The following is a 20,323-nucleotide window of genomic DNA, read 5'->3' as shown; positions in this document are numbered from 1 at the left end:
GTATTAATCACAGACAGAATCAAGAAAAATTTTGGTTACAAATAAAAATTCCTCGAGTGGCAGACAATCTTCTTGAGAATCTCAATGCCCCCATTTCACTTAAAGAGATAGGGGAAGCAATTGATAATGTCAAGTTAAATAAAGCAGCCGGTCCAGACTGCCTCCCCGCAGAATACTACAAAATACTAGCGGAAGAAATTAAACCCACTTTGGAAAAACTTTTTAATAACTATTTTATGTGTAGTAGCCCATTTTCAGAATATTTTGCGGCCGCCAATATTTCATTAATCCCCAAAAAAGACAAAGATTTAGAGTATCCAGCTTCATACAGACCAATATCAGTACTCAATGTAGATTACAAGATATTGACCTCTATTTTAGCTTCTAGACTAATGATATGTCTGGACAAAATTATACATCCGGATCAGACAGGGTTTATGATTTCAAGGAATGCATCTAAAAATATGCGAAAAATTATTACTCTCCTAGACTATATATGGAACTTAAATAAAGGTAATAATAAACAATTTAAACATGATATTGCGCTCTTAACGCTTGATGCGGTCAAGGCATTCGACTCTATAGAATGGGAATATTTATTTCAGACACTCGAAAAGTTTGGATTTAAAAACCAGTTTGTTCACTTTGTTCGTAATTTATACCAGTGCCCTATATCTTATCTATTGATTAATGATACCTTAACACCAGGAATAAGATTAAAAAAGGTACTAGGCAAGGATGTCCATTGTCTCCCCTCCTTTTTAATTTGGCCCTAGAACCTCTTGCTATCTGGTTAAGGGAAGTGTTAGAAGGGATCACTATGGGTAAAACTCCTCTTAAAACCCTATTGTACGCAGACAATCTTTTAATCTGCCTATATAATACATCTAAATCTATTCCTATAGTATTGGATTCCTTGAATCTCTTCAGCTCATTTTCTGGTTACAAAGTGAATTATAATAAAAGTGAAATGATGTGGATCCACAAAACTAGTTATACGACAGTCAATACAGTATTTAAAGAAGTCGATACGTTAAGATATTTAGAGATTTTTCTACATAAGAACCCAGAAATGTTTTATGGCCTTAATTTTCATCTGTTACTACAAAAAATTCAATTAGATTTGAAACTGTGGGCTGCATTTCCATTATCGATATCTGCTAAGGTCAACCTTATTAAGACAATTATTTTTCCCCGACTGCTTTTTCCTTTACAGAATTTACCTCTAATTTTAACTAAAACAGACTTGCGGATATTAAATGCAAATTTTTCCCAATTCATTTGGTATGGTAAGAAAAAGCCGCGAATTGCGCTGGAAAAATTGATGCAAACACGCGAATCTGCCGGTTTAGCATTACCCAATATAAAGTTTTATAATTTTGCTGCCTTGGGAAAAATTGCATTAGATTGGCTTGCAGAAACAAACTGGTTCTCGACGAAAGAAAGTGAAACCTTTTTAGTCGCCCCCTTTTCTCTTAAAGCTTTATTACATGTACAGGTTAAGGAAATACCAAGTAACATTAAGAGTTTAATCTCTGTTAAAAATATAATCCTTGCCTGGCAAAATCTGTGTACCTTAATAGGTATAGACTATTCTCTTTCAGAATATCTACCTTTAATAGGTAACCCTGAGTTTCCCCCCGGGAATAATCAGAAGGCATTCAGAATATGGTTCAATAAGGGTCTCAAAGCAATATATCAATTTTTTTCAGAAGATGGACAAATAAAATCTTTTGATAATTTAAGAGGGCAGTTTGATTTACCGAGTAATAATTTATATGCCTATTTACAAACATATCACTTTATAAAATCTAAGAATTGGAAAGGCAGTGAGATAGCTGTATGGTCCGAGTTAAGATCTTGTATTGTCATTTCTGGAGTTAAAGCACCGTCAATCTCATTATTATATAGTATTATGTTGGCCAAGCAAAGCGATTCTCTGATGGAAAATCTCAATGGAAAGTGGAGATCACAGATTCCAAGGGTTGATCAAGATAAAATTAGAGTCAGCTGTAAAGCAGTTAATAAGTGTCGAATACCAATAAGTTGGAAAGAGAGTCATATGAAACTAATCAATTATTTTTATTGTACACCTATGAAAAAGTCCAAAATGTACCCTAGTCAGAACTTTTCATGCCCACGCTGTCTCTATATTAATGCAGATATTTTGCATATGCTTTTGTATTGCCCCAAGATTGGTCAGTTCTGGAAGAAGGTTGCTTTTTGGATCAATAGGCTGTATATAACCAATATTAATTTTGATGTAGATAATATCTTCTTTTTTAACTATACCAATCATGAGGCATTTCCACAAAGAAAAATTTTAAACGTAATTATTTTGCTTGTTAGACAACTTATATTAAAGAATTGGAAAGCCAAAAAGATGCCAGGTTTTTCAGTGTTTATTAAAGAAATTCAGATGCAAATAATTTTTGAGTCTTTCCATCTGAGAGAAGCAAGACAAAGGGAAGTTAGGAGGTTTTTGCTAGGATGGTTACCGATAATTAAGATATATCCGGAATGTGTTCAAAAGACTATATTATACCCATTTCTAAGTTCAGATTGCTTCAGTGACTTGGTATTATTAGGGGACTTTCCGACAGACTGGTTAACGAGTTATAGAGATTCATAATATTATAATATTGAACTTTAGCCGGTAAGTCGGTGCGCCTGGTATCTGACTGGGAGTTGAGGAGAGTGGAGGGGGGGCCGGGCGAGTTGGGGAGTAGTTCTACCTTTTTTTTTTTCTTTTTTCTCTCTTTTTCTTTTTTTTTGGCCTAAAGGTTAATAATAAAATGTGCTATAAATGTAAAAAGCATTTTCTTTGATTATAACTTTTATGTTTTACTTCCAAGAATTGGACAGAACTGGCATAGCTTGTAATTATGTTATTTCAATAATGTATATTGCATGGTTCTTTATTGTTTTTTATGTAACTATGTAGAACGACGCCCTGCGTGGTGTTCTTATTCCTGTAATATCTTTAACTTTAAATACATTCTTGGCACGCATAAATAAACAATTTAAAAAAAAAAAACTACATTTTCTTTTACATATAGAATTCTTATCCTAAATACATAGCCTCATTATTCCTTATATATTATTACTATTTCAGCCTATTTTTAGCCCATATGTTTTTTATGACATATCCTTATAGATGGTTGCCATATCATTACCTATATTAGGTTAAACATTTACATTTGACTCTTGCAGATTACTACTAAAATTCTATGTTTAACATGGCTACTGTACTGTACCTTTGAGGCTTTATATAATTAATCTAATGTTGTTCCAGCCAATAGGATTTCAGTAGCTCTCATCTGATTGGCTGATTTGACAATTTCAATCAATAGGAATGCAAGGTACCCCATATTTAAACGGGTACCTTGAATTCAATCCTCAGTGTGCAGCGGTGATCGTACAAAAATAATCTCCATGCTCGATGGCTCGGCAGTCGCCAGCCCAGTTTTGCGGTCACCTCCGCACTGGCTTGGTCCTGGATGAAGATGGAAGAGGTCACCGACCTGGAAGAAGATGTCACCGCCTCCAAGAAGACTTCACCGCCGCCTGGAAGAAGACCTTTTCCGCCAGACTTCAGGAATGGTGAGTACCTATTTGGGTGTTAAATTTAGGATTTTTTTTTTATTTTTTTTTTTAAGATTAGGGCTTTTAATGAGCACTGTAAAAGAGGTGAATGGCGGATTAGGTGTTAATACATTTATTAGTTAGATTGCAATGTGGGCGAATGGTGGATTAGGTGTTATTAGTTTAATTAGTTAGATTGCGATGTGGGGGGCTGGTGGATTATGGGTTAATACATTTACTATTAGTTTCAATATGGGGTTGATGGCGGATATAGGGGTCTTACATTTAGGGTTTATTTTTGGGAGGCGGGTTAGACTTTTACGGGAGATTTGACATTTTTTTTTATTTTCTTAGGTGCCGGCAGTTTCTAAAGTGCCGTAAGTCACTGGCGACTCCGGAAATTTGTATTTACGCACATTTCTCGACATCGCTAGTTTATCCGACTTACAGTCGTTTATGAACTGCCAGCGGGGTTTATGTGATTCCCCAATGTGCGAGGAAAAATTACGGGCGACACAGATTTCAGCAGTTACGCTGAAGCTTGCGCCGCATATGTAATCTCGCCCTTGATTGGGAACTTAAACGGGCATTAATGTTGTTTTTTTCCTTATGAATTTATTTTTTGATTGTAAAAAGCATATACAGTCATGGCCAGAAATATTGGCACCCCTGCATTTCTGTCAGATAATGCACCACTTCACCCAGAAAATTGTTGCAATTACAATTGTTTAGGTATTCTAATGTTTATGTCTTTTGTTTGTATTGGTATGACACAAATAAAGTGGAGGGAAAAAAAAGCCAAATCTGACACATTCCAAAAATGGACAGGACAAAATTATTGTCACCCTCAATTTCATATTTGGTAGCACACCCCTTGGAAAAAATAACTGAAATCGATCGCTTCCTGTGACCATCAATGAGTTTCTTCACCTCTCTAATGGATTTTTTCACCAATCTTCTTTCACCAACTGCTCCAGGTCTATCAGATTGGAAGGGTTCCTTTTCCAACTGCTGTTTTGAGATCTCTCCACAGGTGCTCTATGGGATTGAGATCTGGACTTATTGCTGGCCAGTTCGGCACTCTCCAGCGCTTTGCCTTAAACCATTTCTTGGTGCTTTTTGATGTGTGCTTTGGGTCATTGTCCTGCTGTAATACCCATGACCTCTGACGGAGACCCAATTTTCTGACACTGGGCCCTACATTACACCACAGAATTCTTTATTCAAATTAGATATGCAAATTCTCAGTTTTTTTGCTTCAAATACTGTTTTAACACAGCGATCCTTTTAACAGGATTATTGCAGCAATACAGAAATCACTCACTAGACAGCCTGTTTTGTTCTTTTTAGAACTCGTCAGTAGGAGATAGATTTCTTTCAATTTTGATTTAAGCCTGAAAGTAGCTTTACCAATGCAGCAACCAGAAATCTATCTCCTACTGACGAGTTCTAAAAAGAACGAAACAGGCTGTCTAGTGAGTGATTTCTATATTGCTGCAATGATCCTGTTAAAAGGATTGCTGTGTTAAAACAGTATTTGAAGCAAAAAAACTGAGAATTTGCATATCTAATTTGCATATGTAGTGGAGAGGCGAGCGCCAAAAAAGGCTGAGGTGACAGATAGAATAACACAGGTGTATGTGAAGTGTTTAAAGAGGTTTAAATTTTAATACATATCTCAAAATACAATAATATCATGGATCCATGTTACATAAAAATGTTTAAAACGTCAAACATAAATGATAAAACAAATGGTGAAATGTCCTGATGTAGTGACTAGCCTATTGTTAGGTCAACCAGGCCATGCAGAGGAATGTCCAGATAAGCAGTCCTAAATGTACATATCCTAGTGTGTCCGTGGTTAAATTAAATTTTAATGACGGAGGATAATTCACAAGTGAAAAAAGTGAGGTGAGAGAAAAAAATATATTTATAAGTGAAAAAATACGGTGAGACAAAAAAATTTTTTAGTCACCTCAGCCTTTTTTGGCGCTCGCCTCTCCACTACATATACTTTCCATTTTTTGGGTCCACTAGGGGACCTCTCGAGGGGAGCCAGAGGTATATTAGAAATAGCGCAGGGTCCACACACTTCATACGTTATCTAATTTGCAAATCTTACCCAGAATTCTCTTGTGCATTGGTAACATTGTATATGGAGTATTTATAGGGAAAAGTAAGCGGGGAATCTTGCCTAGATGTGCTAATTTCCTATGCAAAAATTTGTATTAATTTAATTTTGAGGCATGGAGGATTTAAATCTCAATTGTTTATCTCCACCATAATTTTAATAAATATATATATATATATATATATATATATATATATATATATATATATATATATATATATATATAAAATACTAATGTAGAAATTTTCTTTTTTCATTTTATTTATTATTTTGTTAAGGGGTTCGTTCTTAATTCATTTTTTGACTAAAATCCATCTGTCTGCTATTTTCAATGAGAAAAATCTTTAAAGCTTAAGAGGAGCAGCGGGACAGCATGTATGATCAGATCTTATTTTGTATATCAATTTCAGAGTCATCAATGGTCAAGGAGACCAAAGTAGTAACTTATAATCTAAGGATTATTAATCTTACCGATAGAACTCTTTCCTCTTTACAGACATTCAAAAAGGTCTTTCCTTTGCTCCCTCAAAAAATGTAGATTATTTTGAGGTTATAAAGGATGTAAACTTATTTTTGCGTATACTGGCTCTGAAATTGATATACAAAATAAGATCTGATCATACATTTCAACCTACTGAGGAAGATTCATTATGGGATTTGATATCACTAATTGAAGAAAATGAAGATCAAGACAAGAAGGATTTAAAGTGGCTTATACAACTAAAACTCAAGTCAAAATAAATGTCCCAACTTTCTCAGTTTTCAGAGTTAGAGGTTCTCTTAAGACTTGTGAAGAAAGATATTTTACAGATTGACAAGAAAGGTATCTGTAATTTTACAGATCAAGTATATAAGGAGTTGTTGGAAATACAATCGTGGAATGATGTGGTCATAAAACCCTCTGATAAAGGTGGCAACATTGTACTCGGGTCAACTGAACTTTACTTAAAAGAAGCCTATAAACAGCTAAATTATAAGAATTGCTACAAAAGGCTGTGGTGTGATCCAACAGGAAGCTTTTTGAAAAATTATGAAGAATTATTGCAATATTTGAAATCAACCAGTTGTGGCAACTTTTTATTTGTTACCAAAGATCCATAAGAATGAAATAACACCACCAGGTAGACCAATACTTTCAAGTAACAATAGTTTATGTGAACAGGTCTGTAAGTATTTAGATATCAGATTAAGACCTATCGTTCTGACCATACTCTTGTATGCCCAAGACACAATGGATGTACTTAATAGGATAGAAGGCATAAGATTGGATGAGAACACTTTTTTGTAAGTTGTGACATGGAATCACTTTACACATCAATAGATCATTGATTTGGTATTCAAGCAGTTCAATATTTCTTAGGTATGACTGCCTCTAATGAAGTAAGGACTAATATTTTTTTGCTAAAATTATTAGATTTTGTATTAAATCATAATAATATTATATTTGATCAGGAATAATATTTACAAACAGAACCCCCATGGGATCGGCATGCACTCCCACATATGCCAAAATGTATCTAGGCTGGTGGGAGCGTGAAATAGTATTTTCTGATACTCTGACAAATTATACTGATTATATTTTATTATGGATCAGATATATTGATGATCTGTTTATCTTATGGCAAGGCAGTAAAAATCTTTTAAGAGAATTTCTGGACATTCTCAACATAAATTACTATAATCTGAGATTAACATATGAGATTATTTTTGAATCTTTTAAATTTTTCGATATCACAATTTCTCATGACAATCTTGGAAATACACAAACAGATTTGTATTTGCAAATCAACAGCTACTAATTCAGTTCTGAGTTTTGACAGTGCTCATCCTGCCACAAAGCGTACAATTCCATTTGGTGAATTTTTAAGGCTAAGGAGGAACTGCTCAGACAACAAAACTTTCAGATCTAGAGCTAAAGAACTAATATTTATATTAAGAGATTGTGGATATCCGTCTAGTCTTATTAGAAGAGCATTTCAGAGAGCATTACATACCTCTCGTGACCATATGTTGGTTCCAAAAATAAAGAATTATACAATAAATGTGACTGTAAGATTTGTGAGTACTTTCAACAAACAACATCAGACAATATCAGATGTACTGAATAAATATGTACATATTTTGGTCTGAACAAACACATTGGGGCATATTTATCAAGCTCCGTATGGAGCGTGATGCCCCATGTTTCTGCGCGAGCCTTCCACCGGAAACAGAAGTTATGAAGCAGTGGACTAAAGACTCCTGCTCCATAACCTGTCCACCTGCTCTGAGGCAGCGGACAGAAATCAACCCGATCGAATATGATTGGATTGATTGACACCCCCTGCTAGTGGCCAATTGGCCACGAATCTGCAGGGGGCAGCATTGCACCAGCAGTTCACAAGAACTGCTGGTGCAATGATAAATGAAGAGAGCATATGAAGTAGATGTGATTCATAACAATGAGAACATCATATTAGCATAGAGGCAGATGCATCACCACACTGAATATATAATCAGATAAGTGCAAGCAGCATTACGAGTGTACTCGTTAGTTTATTTTGCTGTACCTTTCATCCCTAGTGTTAAGGTCCATTTATTTCCCCTTTTGAGGGCTTCATGTAATCATACTAATAATTTAGTAGGGATCGGCTCCCCAGTTGGGATGATAGGCATATTAAATGGTTACTTTTTGTGTATATATTTATATGGATTTTTGATAGTTTAATGTGGAGCATTGTTTGCAACCCTGGTATTACTATTGATGTTTTACCTTTTGTTTTTAGATATCTGGGATCTCATTAAAAGTTAAGTTTTATTATTATACTTTTGGTCCACAGTATTGTTTTTCGATTCATGTCTGTGTTAAGAAAACATATGAACTATGCTTTGGGTGTCTGAAATATCCTTTCTTTTTGCTGCTTTTCCTTTAGGAGTTGTTTTTTTAATTTTATGATTCAAATAGGGCATTGAATTTTAAGCAACTTTCCAATTTACTTTTACCATCAAATTTGCTTTGTACTTTGGTATTCTTTATTGAACGCTAATCCTAGGTAGGCTCATACACTGATTTCTAAGTATTTTAAAGACGCCTCTTGTCTGCGTTCAAGTGTACCATATAGATCTACTGCTACTATGTCGAGCAAACCTGTCGGAATATTCCAAGCTCTCAACATAACGGCATCGCCAAGAGGCGGCGTTTACTATGTATGCCATTAGTCGTCGATGCTGGCTTAGACAATACCCAGCATCGCCGACCATATTGGTGATGTATAGTAAATGATCCCTTGAATATTACTGCTGTCAGCCTAACCACTAATCCTAATACCCCTAAAGCGTACCCCAAGATCGCAAACTAACACTACACTAATAAAAATCTAAACCACCACATACCCACTGCAAGTCGCACTAACTATTAAGCTCTAAACCGCCACATACCCACTGCAGCTACTATCTTATTAACCCCTATGCACCCACATACCCACCGCAATAAACTATTAAAGGGACACTGAACCCAAATTTTTTCGTTCGTGATTCAGATAGAGCATGCAATTTTAAGCAACTTTCTATTTTACTCCTATTATCACATTTTCTTCATTCTCTTGGTATCATTATTTGAAATGCAAGAAAGTAAGTTTAGATGCCGGCCCATGTTTGGTGAACAACCTGGGTTGTCCTTGCTGATTGATGGATAAATTCACCCACCAATAAACAAGTGCTGTCCGGTGTACTGAACTTAAAAAAAGCTAAGATGCCTTCTTTTTCAAATAAAGATAGCAAGAGAACGAAGAAAAATTGATAATAGGGGTAAATGAGAAAGTTGCTTAAAATTGCATGCTCTATCTGAAGCACAAAATAAATAATTTGGATTCAGTATCCCTTTAACCCCTATGTCTCTAATTAAAAAAACCCTGTGCCGCTACATACCCATCACAAGTCACTAACTCTAATCCCCTATGCTGCCACATACCCACAGCAAGTATCTATTAACCTCTATGCCGCCATATACCCACCGCATGTATCTAAATATTAACCCCTATGTCGCCACATACCCACCGCTATTATCTAACTATTAACCCATATACCGCCAAATACCCACTGCTATTATCTAACTGTTAGCCACCAATGAGCAAGCACTACCCAGGGTGCTGAACCAAAATGGGCCAACTCCTAAACTTAGATTCCTGCTTTTTCAAATAAAGATGATAGCAAGGGAACAAAGAAAAATTATAATATGAGTAATTGAAACGTTGCTTAAAATTGAATGCTCTATTTGTATTATGAAAGAAAAACTTTGGGTTTAGTATAACTCTAAAAGGGACTTTTGTAGGGCATTGCCCTAAAGAGATTTTAGCTCTTTTGCAAAAAAAAAATTACAAAAGCCCCCATCTACATTAGGGAGGGTTAGGTGTTGGTGTAGTTCTAGTTTTCATTGCGAGGTGGTGGTTTGAAGGGTCCCCCATTCCTCCCAGAAGGTAGCACTCCCAAACAAGGGGTACCCCTAGGTGGTTCATCAAATTGCCAACAAGATAATAAAAGACCCACTTGATCCCTTGCACACTTTTTGATCGACACCCCTTTTAAGAAGTGTCGGACCGGGGCTCAATTCCGCTCCAGTTCCAGGAGCACGACTAGGCAGGATAGTTTTTGTTGGTCTATCGGTGGTTGTCCACCAGCGTTTTATCACATCTCTGTGACACATTATTTAAACATTGATGATAACTTGTGAGTTATTTTTTGACAGTAGGCAGTTAGCTGGGCGTCCTATGGGAGTGTAGGTTAGACATTACGTCCGTGTGGGCTGTACATTAGACTTATCTGGGCGTTCCAGGGGTGTGCAGGTTAGAAGTGACTTAGGTGTAGGCAGTCAGGGAGTTAGCTTGGCCATGCAGGGGGAGTGTAGGGTGTAGGTGAGCTCTGACGTAGGTGTAGGTGGTTGGTGGTAGGTAGCAAGGAGGAGCAGGGGGAGTGTAGCATAGGCGTGACATAGTTATAGGGGGAATTACCAAGGTGTGCTAGTAGGAGTAGCCTGCAATTAGCTTCGGACACATCGACACAAGATCAATATGTTCAAAGCAGCAAAGTGCAGGTTGCAAGGAGAGTAGCAGCTATGTAGTTAGTGCAGGTGTAACTAAACTTAAGTCCTTACTGCAATATTTGAAGTGTGCCTACATTGAAACTAATTTTAGTTTTAGTGAGCGCACTGTCTGCGCCATGTAGGCACACTTCGAATAGGGCCCCCTCAGTAGCAAAATTTATATAATTTTTATATATTTTAAATTACCACGCATTCTTTATGTCAATATATTTTCAAGTCGTTATATTTCCTAATACTAACACATATTTGTTTATATCTTACATTCCTCCTCCATATTAGAGACTTATGATATTAAGCTATATAGATTATAGTGAAAGCGGAACTGCAATCTTCAAACGATAAAAATCCTTTATTATCAAAATTATTTAAAAATATATGGACGCATCCACAGAGAGTACAAGGCATACCACTTAGACTGACATGTTTCGGCAGTTACACCGTAATCATAGTCTTTAGAATATGAGTATAAGCCTGTCATAATTTTATTACCTATATTTTTATAGACACCAATGGCTAATTGTGTTAAACTGAATTTTAACAATTGTGATAATAAATACATTTTAAATATTTTTTCACACATTGTAGTTGGGAGTAATTACTATTAACAGAGAAATTAGGAACAGGCAACGTAAGTTGCACCACCTTTTCTGGATAAGTTTACTTTGAACCATTTTGGAAAAATAGTTTTTTAAGGTAGGCAAAGTTTCTAATCTCTCTCCAGTACAGATATACTTACTATATATTTATATATATATTTATATATAGTGTGCAGGCTAGGTGTGACTTAGGCGTGACTCCAGGGGTGTGCAGGTTAGGTGTGAATTAGGTGTAGGCAGTAGGGGAGTTAGCTGGGCCATGCAGGGGGGAGTGTAGGTGAGCTCTGACGTTGGTGTAGGCGGTCAGTGGGAGGTAGCGAGGTGGCGCAAGGGGAGTGTAGCTTAGGCGTGATGTAGTTATAGGCATTCAGGGGGAATTAGCAAGGCGTGCTAGAAAGAGTAGCCTGAAATTTGCTTCACCCACATCAAAACAAGATCAATATGTTCAAAGCAGCGAAGTGCAGGCTGCGAGGAGAGTAGCGGCTATGTTTGTCTCGTTAGCTATAAGCTGCCGAGAATAGATCACCTGATGTAGTTAGTGTATGTGTAAATAAACTTAGGTCCCCACGGCAATATTTGAAGTGTGCCTACACTGAAACTAATTTTAGTTTTAGGGAGCGCACTGTCTGTGCCATGTAGGCACACTTCGAATAGGGCCACCCTCTGCAGCACAATGCCATTAAGTGGTGATGTGGGGGGTGATGTCAAGCTCCCATTGACTTCTATGGGAGAGACATCGCCGCCCGGCCGCATTGCTCGGACACACCCCTTTTCTTTGAATATTTTAATGCTTTGAATATCGGGGCCTGAATCACAAAATCATTTTTTTTTTTTTCATAATAACCGTTAATTAGTTTCCTCTTGGTGCTTGTCATTGAAACTACTGGGAGCGACATTTTGTTTTACATCTTACTCAAATTCAAATTTAAGTGGTAAATTATTGCAAAATCACAATATGGTTAGAGCCACTTGATACTGATAATACTCCACTTGTAATGTAGTCCTTTATGGGGAATAATATTTTGAGTTTAATGTCTTTTTACATTTACTTGATTTCTTACCTGCATTTGTTGAAGACATTTCTCTGAATTCCATCACATCTATAGAGCTGTGCTTCCAGGTTACTCGCACTTTAAAGTTCTGACCTTTGAGAGAATTTCCTGGAACTTTACACTCACTCTGGACTTTAAATGTCATATCAGGATTTCGTTGTAGTTGTTCTTGGGATTGAAGTCTTTTTAGTGACTCGTCGGTTCCACATTCCCAGCAAATATCAATATCTTTTGGATAAAATCCCAGCAGATTTATTGAGTACATCACCTCTCCTGAGTCACACAGACTTAATTTTACAGGGTCCAGGAATGTTGGTTTTGCTAGAAAGCAAACGTGTAAAGTTAATATGTACTTTTCAGATTGCACCTCAAGAGAATATCCTTTGGCTAAATATCTAAATCTGTCACAGAAACATACAATTAAAAACAAAATAATAATATTTTAAAAACCTATCCAGTAGAGCTTTTGTAATATGTAATCAATGTCAAAATGAAACTTTCATGAGTCAGATAGAGCGTACATTATAGTTTATTTATATTATCAAAAGTACAATGTTCTCTCTAAGTATTCTTTGTTTGGATTAAAGGGATATTCCAGCCAAAATTGGAAACCACATGGGTGCATTTCGGTATTGAACATAAGAAATTTTGTAATATACATGCATTAGCAAAAATGCTTCTAATAAATGCTATAGCTGTTTCAAAAGTGTATTTAAGTATGCACCAGCATTTTAAACACAGCACTTGCTTAGAGAGCCTAAGGTGCTTGTACATCTGGTAATGACTCAATTTGTTAATTGATGACATGATACAAGCCCCACTGATGATCTGAGCAGCTGCATTATTTTAAATGTGGGTGCATTGACAATATCTAGCTATGCTTCACATGCACGTGCAAAGAAAAATGTTAACACTAAAACAGTGATAACTTTTACTAGAAGCAATTTTGCCAACACATGCATATTGCAAATATGTTTCTATTCAAAGATGTAATAAATCTATATGCATTTAAATTTTGACTGGAATGTCCCTTTAAGCTCCTTTCTAGGAGCATGCACAACTTCAGAGCTAGATAGCAGGATTGTTTGCAACAAAGTTTGTAACAATGGGATTAATTCATAAACCTTTGCGATTGCCAAGGGGCCTTGCTGTGAATGTGGGATCATGTACTAAGTTAATTGTGCCTCACTTCAGCTATATTTTCCAGTGTTTCATTAGTGGAAGTTCTCCCTATTAACATGTATAGTTGTGTGAGGTGCCCATCACATGATATCTCACACATGACATTCAGGACAGCAATCTCTCAGGTGTGAAAGAGGGGTTCTTCTATCGGCGTTCTGGGGTGTTTTAGAGGCATGGGCAAGATGTTTCACCTATACCTTAGGGAATTCATTTATTGCCCCAGTGAATGATCTCATCTCACGATTGTGTCTCTCTATTTCACATCTCACACATTTATCTTGTTTTATTTATTTTAATTTCTCCATAACTCATTTCAAGTGTTCTGTTTTGCACGTTACAGTGGGCCGTTTTATTGGTGGAGTATTTTTTTATGTATTCTGTAAGGTTTTGAAGGTGGGTTTATCTGGTATCAGTATCATTCACAGTGGATCTAGATCTATGCACAGTTATCGGTTACAAGACAAACTCATGACTGTGATGAGGGGTGATTGGAAATCTTTATGAATTGTACAGTTTTTGAGTTGTGATATTGCGGTGATTTTCGTCAGTGAGATATTAATTTTACATTAGTTTTATTTAACCTAGGCCAATGTTATTCATATAGTGCTTAAGACTAAGGGGCCAATTTATCAAGGGCCGAATGGCCCCTGATGCCCCTGTTTCCGTACAAGCCTTCAAGCTAGCTGGAAACAGCAGTTATGAAGCAGAGGTCTTAAGACAGCTGCTCCTTAACTGGTCCGCCTGCTCTGAGACTGCGGACATCAATCCGCCCAATCTCATACGATTGGGCTGATTGACACTCCCTGCTACCGGCCAAAGGGCCGTGAATCTGCAGGGGCGGCATTGCGCAAGCAATTCACAAGAACTTTTTGTGCAATGATAAATACCGACAGCGTATGCTGTCGGCGTTGATCGATGTCTGTCGGACATGATCCGCTGAGCGGATCATGTCGAACAGATTGATGATAAATCTGCCCATAAGCTCAATTGGTAAAACTGTATTTTTCCAACTGGACACTCTATCTTCATCCTGAATTTTCTTTTAACTTCAATGTCCCTTTAAATAATGTCTCCTCCTTTATTTTTGTATAGTATAAAAACAGGGTTGTTTATTTATATGGCTACTTCTTCAGTTTTGATTTTGAACATTTAATAGTGTTAATTACTGAACATGATACTTACCATGAATAGATTGTAATGTATATTGTTTTTCCTTCACTTCTCCTTCACAGATGACTTTACATGACAGAGTCATTGCTGAATGTTTAGACACAGAGGGTACAACTGTCAGACAACTCACAATGTCTAGAAGCCCCTCTTTGTCTGACTTATCTGTGCTCTCTCTTGTTGCTTCATATCCACTAGACAATCTATTTGTATTGCTGGTCTGTTCTGTTGCTGTGTCAGGTATTTCCCATACGCTGCCATCTCTCTCTGTTATATTCCAGGTCACCGTCACATCCTTAGTGCAGTAAGAGGCTGTTAAATACAGATAAACCTTTTCCCCATTGGACCAAACCTGAGGTCCCTGTATAGTATTTACAATGAACTTCTGGTGATCTGTTTGAAAGAAAAATAAATAATCTTTTTCTAATTTACTGTGACATATTTCCCATTGTAATTCAAAAGTTTTAAAATGTCAATATAAATATATTATTGAAGAAGTAGCCGATGTGCATTGCCTACTATGTAGAGCACACATTACCTACTATGTAGAGCACACACTACCTACTATGTAGAGCACACACTACCAACTATGTAGAGCACACATTACCTACTATGTAGAGCACACACTACCTACTATGTAGAGCACACATTACCTACTATGTAGAGCACACATTACCTACTATGTAGAGCACACATTACCTACTATGTAGAGCACACATTACCTACTATGTAGAGCACACATTACCTACTATGTAGAGAGCAAGTGGGACCACTCTCTACCTCACCACACTGCAAAAAACTAAATGGGGCAGAGGGAATATCAAACAACGTTAAAAGAGTAAGTTATTTTTTTATATATGTAAAGTCACCAATTTTAAAATGTATTACAATGGTTTAAATTAGTATTTCACATAGGTTCTTAAGGTGGGTTTGCTAAACAAAGTAATTTCCCATCACTTTAATCGCTATTATTAGCAATAGAGTCATAGATAGATTAAGGGGCTAAGTGTTAGAATTTCAAGTTGGGGTTAGAGTTCATGGTTAGGGTCACATATAAAATATGTCGCACCACAGAGACAATCAGAAAAGTTCATGTAGATAAAAATCTTTCGTTTATTCGGCACAACGTAAAAGCATGCTAGGGCTCACAGGCCCAGAAAGCTCACAGGTTAAAACAACACAGGTGTGTCAGTTAGTCTTGCAGACATGTTTCGTGAGCATGCTCATTTGTTCACTGCATGTATAATATATGGATAATATATGGATAAGTTGGCAGACTTGTTTGGGGCCGCATAACGAGACTATCGTAGTTTGCAACACATACCCACTCTCCATTGAGCCGACAGGAGGATTGGAATCTCCACCCCTTAGAGTATTCTAATTTGGAGCGGTGAGTTGTGCGCTAATTCACACAGATCTATACTGTGCTCTCACATATAAAATATACAACTTTCAGCAAAGCAATTACTAACTGTAAGCACTTTAGCACTGTAGTACCTACCCATAAATCATACCTGTTTGAGGGTTTGAAGGACTGATATTGCCTTGCATAGCTGGTGAGGGACATTCTTGGCTCTTTTCTTGATTCAATGGAGAAGTCCCTGCTTTAGATTAAAACAAAGTTAATTATTAATATACAAAAATATGTAGCTGAAAATGTATGAGCCTTCTAATACAGGATTATTTTACAGCTTTATCATCTGTAAATTAAAAGTCTATTGTCCCTAAGCCAGACAGTAGGTTCAGCAGTGGCTAAAGCCTAACATGCATATTTTCGGACACAAAGCAATTCTGCAATAAAATAACACAATATAATGTAACACACACTTTAAAGGGACATGATACTCAAATGTTAAAGCGTTTCAAAGTGATGCAGCAAAGCTGTGTAAAAGTTGACTAGAAAATATCACCTGAATGTCTCTAAGAAAAAAGGAAGACATTTTACTTTAAAATTTTCTCAGTAGCCACATGCCATTGTAAAGGGACCTTAAGTAGCCAATCAGAATGCTAGTCCTAAGACTTGCAAGGAAGTGGCATGTGCAGGCACAGTTATGTTATTTCCCTGCTCAGTTTACAGAAGATAACTATGAAATCTTCAGTGAAATCTCAAGCAATCAAAGTAAAGCAAAGCATGACCTCAGCACTGCTGACTGTTGTTTTTTTTCAACATCCATTTGGACAGTCGCTGAAGGATAACTGTTTCATGAGCACTATTGTGAGATGAAGACATTTGAAGTCAAACATCTTCCATTTTTTACATAAAGATGTTCGGGTGATATTTTCTTGTCAGCTTTTTGCAGTTATGCTACACCACTTTCAAGTGATTTAGCATATGGGTATTATGTCCCTTTAAGAAGTGAACTGGTTTTACTCATTGTATTCTCTCTAGTAAGACTGTAATTTCCATAACGCATCACTGAAAAACTTATAAAACTGTTTTTCATCGAAAGCACAAGGTATTTAGCTGGAGATAACTTTACATTATTTTATAAAATGTGGTAATACACAAATCCTGCAAGAATTTCTCATATACTTTCTTAAGAATTACATTTTACCTCTTTCCATTTTAAATGATCTATGAATAGCAGAGTCGAGCGTCTCATGGTACACTGTGGCTGTTACAGAATATGATTTCCCCTCAATTAAATCATTTTTCCTCAAGTCACAGGTGCTTAAAGCTCTGTAGCTGCCATTTTCATACATTTCAGATTTAACAGAAGAGTTATTTTGTGTTATATCCTCTTCTTTTGATGAATCCAGAGTCAGTTTCCATGATATAGTATTTTTTTCAGGGTAAAAAGCATCAACTTCCAAAGTAAAGATCCCATCCTCAGGATGACAAATATCCTTTACTTCTGGAAATGCTAAAAATACATAAAAATGTAAAAGGTGTAAAATAAATCTTTCAGCAGCTCACTGTAAACAACTCCACTATAGCACTAATAACCTAGTGCTCCTGCCTTGGAGTAATACTTAATTCTCCATTCTCCTTTACAACCACATCTACTCTTCTTCCAAATCCCCCCACTTCCATTTGTGTAACAGCGCCATGACACATGACAACTATTCTGATTATCATCTGGTGTCTCAACCACTGCAATGCCCTTTAGCTGCTCTACCCTTCATTAAATTATCCTAAATGCCTTTGCCAAGCTTATTCACTTCATCCATAGTTCTTTCTCTGACACTCGTAAATACAAGTCATTTCACTCGCTTCCATTATCTTCCAGGATCAAATTCTAAATTCTAACCCAACTTACAAGCCCTCTATAACACATAGAATCCCTTTAAATCTCTGACCAAAGATCACTACCTTCACTACTATTCTAGAATTTTTCTTGCACTGCACTTATCGTAACCATTTTTTGTCAGTCTGTCAGACTGCAACTAAATTTTCAAAACTTTAACTCTTCCATCAAAAATGACCTATTCTGCAAAGCCTACCAGCTAACCTCATGAAATTTAACTTCCATCTAAGTCCAACTCTTCAAGCTGGAAGCTCAATATCATCAGCAGACCTAAACCTACAGACAGCTTGTCCTACAAGCTACCCCCTCCCACCTTTTGTGTACAAAACCCCTCAGTTTGTGAGCTCCCTATGAATTTATGTTCTCTAATTCTTCTGTTTTAGGGCCCAATGATTTAAAGCTCTCTAATCAGGTGAGATGATCTAGAAAGTCATATCAGTATGGTGAGGTCCCTCAAAGAATTTTAGAAATAGAAATTTTAGTTTGAGTGCTGTTTATTTTACTTTGCAGGGTTCTGTGTGTTAAGACATTTTTGATTATCGGGCACTTAGTTTGCCGACCCCCTTCATTGTCTATATTTTTGTACCCACTGTGTAGCACAGCAGTATCTGTTGAGGTGTTACAATTATAAAAATAATATAAAATAAAAATACACATATGTAGATGTTTTTACCTCAGAAAAATCTATCAAATCATTATGTTATTTAGGTTTGCACAGATTATAATCTTTCTTTTTCAATCATTTTGATTTTTCCCTTAACACACTAGGTGCATGACAGAAAAAATAATTGCTAGAATATACAGCTTGTTACGCTCATGTTTTGCAATTCATCTGAAAAATTCTCAGAAAAATACTAATATGTTAAAAAATAAAAAGTAAAACACACAGCTATTAAAAACAAATGGCTAGATTACGAGTTTTGCGGTAAGGTAAAAAAAGTAGTGTTAACAGGTCCTAACGCTGCTTTTTCACTACTGCTGCTATTACAAACCTTGCAGATTTAGGGGCACCGCACACTTTTTTGGCCTTACCGCAAACCAACTTACGTAAACTTGGTAAACCCTTTTTTCTATGGGACTTCCATAGCGCGGGTATTACGAGTCTGTCCTGAGAGGCCAAAAAGTGAGCGGTACACCCTCTACCACCAAGATCCGTAACGCTTTCTAAAGTCAGTAGTTATGAGTTTTACACTACAATGCTGTAGCATAAAACTCATAACTAAAGTGCTAAAAAGTACACTAACACCCATAAACTACCTATTAACCCCTAAACCGAGGCCCTCCCGCATCGCAAACACTATAATACAATTTTTAACCCCTAATCTTCCGCTCTGAACATCGCTGCCACTATAATAAACATATGAACCCCTAAACCGCTGCACTCCCGCCTTGCAAACACTAGTTAAATATTATTAACCCCTAATCTGCCGCCCCTAACATTGCCGCCACCTACATTATACTTATTAACCCCTAATCTTCCGCTCCGGACATCGCCGCAACCTACCTACATATATTTCTTAACCCCTAATCTGCTGCCCTCAATATTATTAACCCCTAATCTGCCGCCCCTAACATTGCCGCCACCTACATTATACTTATTAACCCCTAATCTTCCGCTCCGGACATCGCCACAACCTACCTACATATATTTCTTAACCCCTAATCTGCTGCCCTCAACATCGCCGCCACCTACCTACATTTATTAACCCCTAATCTGCCGCCCCCAACGTCACTGCCACTATATTAAATGTATTAACCCCTAAAGCTAAGTCTAACCTTAACCCTAACACCCCCTAACTTTAATATAATTTAAATAAATCTAAATAAAATTACTATCATTAACTAAATTATTCCTATTTAAAACTAAATACTTACCTGTAAAATAACCCATAAACTAGCTACAATATAACTAATAGTTACATTGTATCTAGCTTAGGGTTTATTTTTATTTTACAGGTAAGTTTGTATTTATTATAACTAGGTAGAATAGGTATTAAATAGTTATTAACTATTTAATAACTACCTAGCTAAAATAAATACAAATTTACCTGTAAAATAAAACCTAACCTAAGTTACACTAACACCTAACACTACACTACAATTAAATAAATTACCTACATTAAATACAATTAAATAAATTAAATTAGCTAAATCACAAAAAAACAACACTAAATTACAGAAAATAAAAAACAAATTACAGATCTTTAAACTAATTACACCTAATCTAATAGCCCTATCAAAATAAAAAAGCCCCCCAAAATTAAAAAAACCCTAGCCTAAACTAA

At 36.4% G+C, this 20,323-nt stretch overlaps 1 protein-coding gene across 6 annotated transcripts in view; it reads right to left on the bottom strand.

Moving 5' to 3' along the window:
• LOC128642123 (uncharacterized) overlaps positions 1-20,323 on the bottom strand; it is a 163,783-nt gene that overhangs the window by 136,502 nt on the left and 6,958 nt on the right. For 3 of the 6 annotated variants that reach the window (XM_053694795.1, XM_053694797.1, XM_053694800.1), the window contains exons 3-6: positions 17,346-17,654; positions 16,305-16,394; positions 14,806-15,183; positions 12,451-12,762 (exon numbers count right to left, since the gene is read on the bottom strand). In XM_053694795.1, the coding sequence (XP_053550770.1) occupies positions 12,451-12,762; positions 14,806-15,183; positions 16,305-16,394; positions 17,346-17,654 (1,089 nt within the window). The remainder of the gene's footprint in view (positions 1-12,450; positions 12,763-14,805; positions 15,184-16,304; positions 16,395-17,345; positions 17,655-20,323) is intronic. The other 3 variants (XM_053694796.1, XM_053694798.1, XM_053694799.1) reach the window with 3 other exon arrangements.

Source organism: Bombina bombina, chromosome 11, assembly GCF_027579735.1.
Source record: "Bombina bombina isolate aBomBom1 chromosome 11, aBomBom1.pri, whole genome shotgun sequence".
In the NCBI taxonomy this organism is placed as follows: Eukaryota; Metazoa; Chordata; class Amphibia; order Anura; family Bombinatoridae; genus Bombina; species Bombina bombina.
Note: the sequence above shows the minus strand (reverse complement) of the source record. Positions and strands in the feature narration are given on the sequence as shown.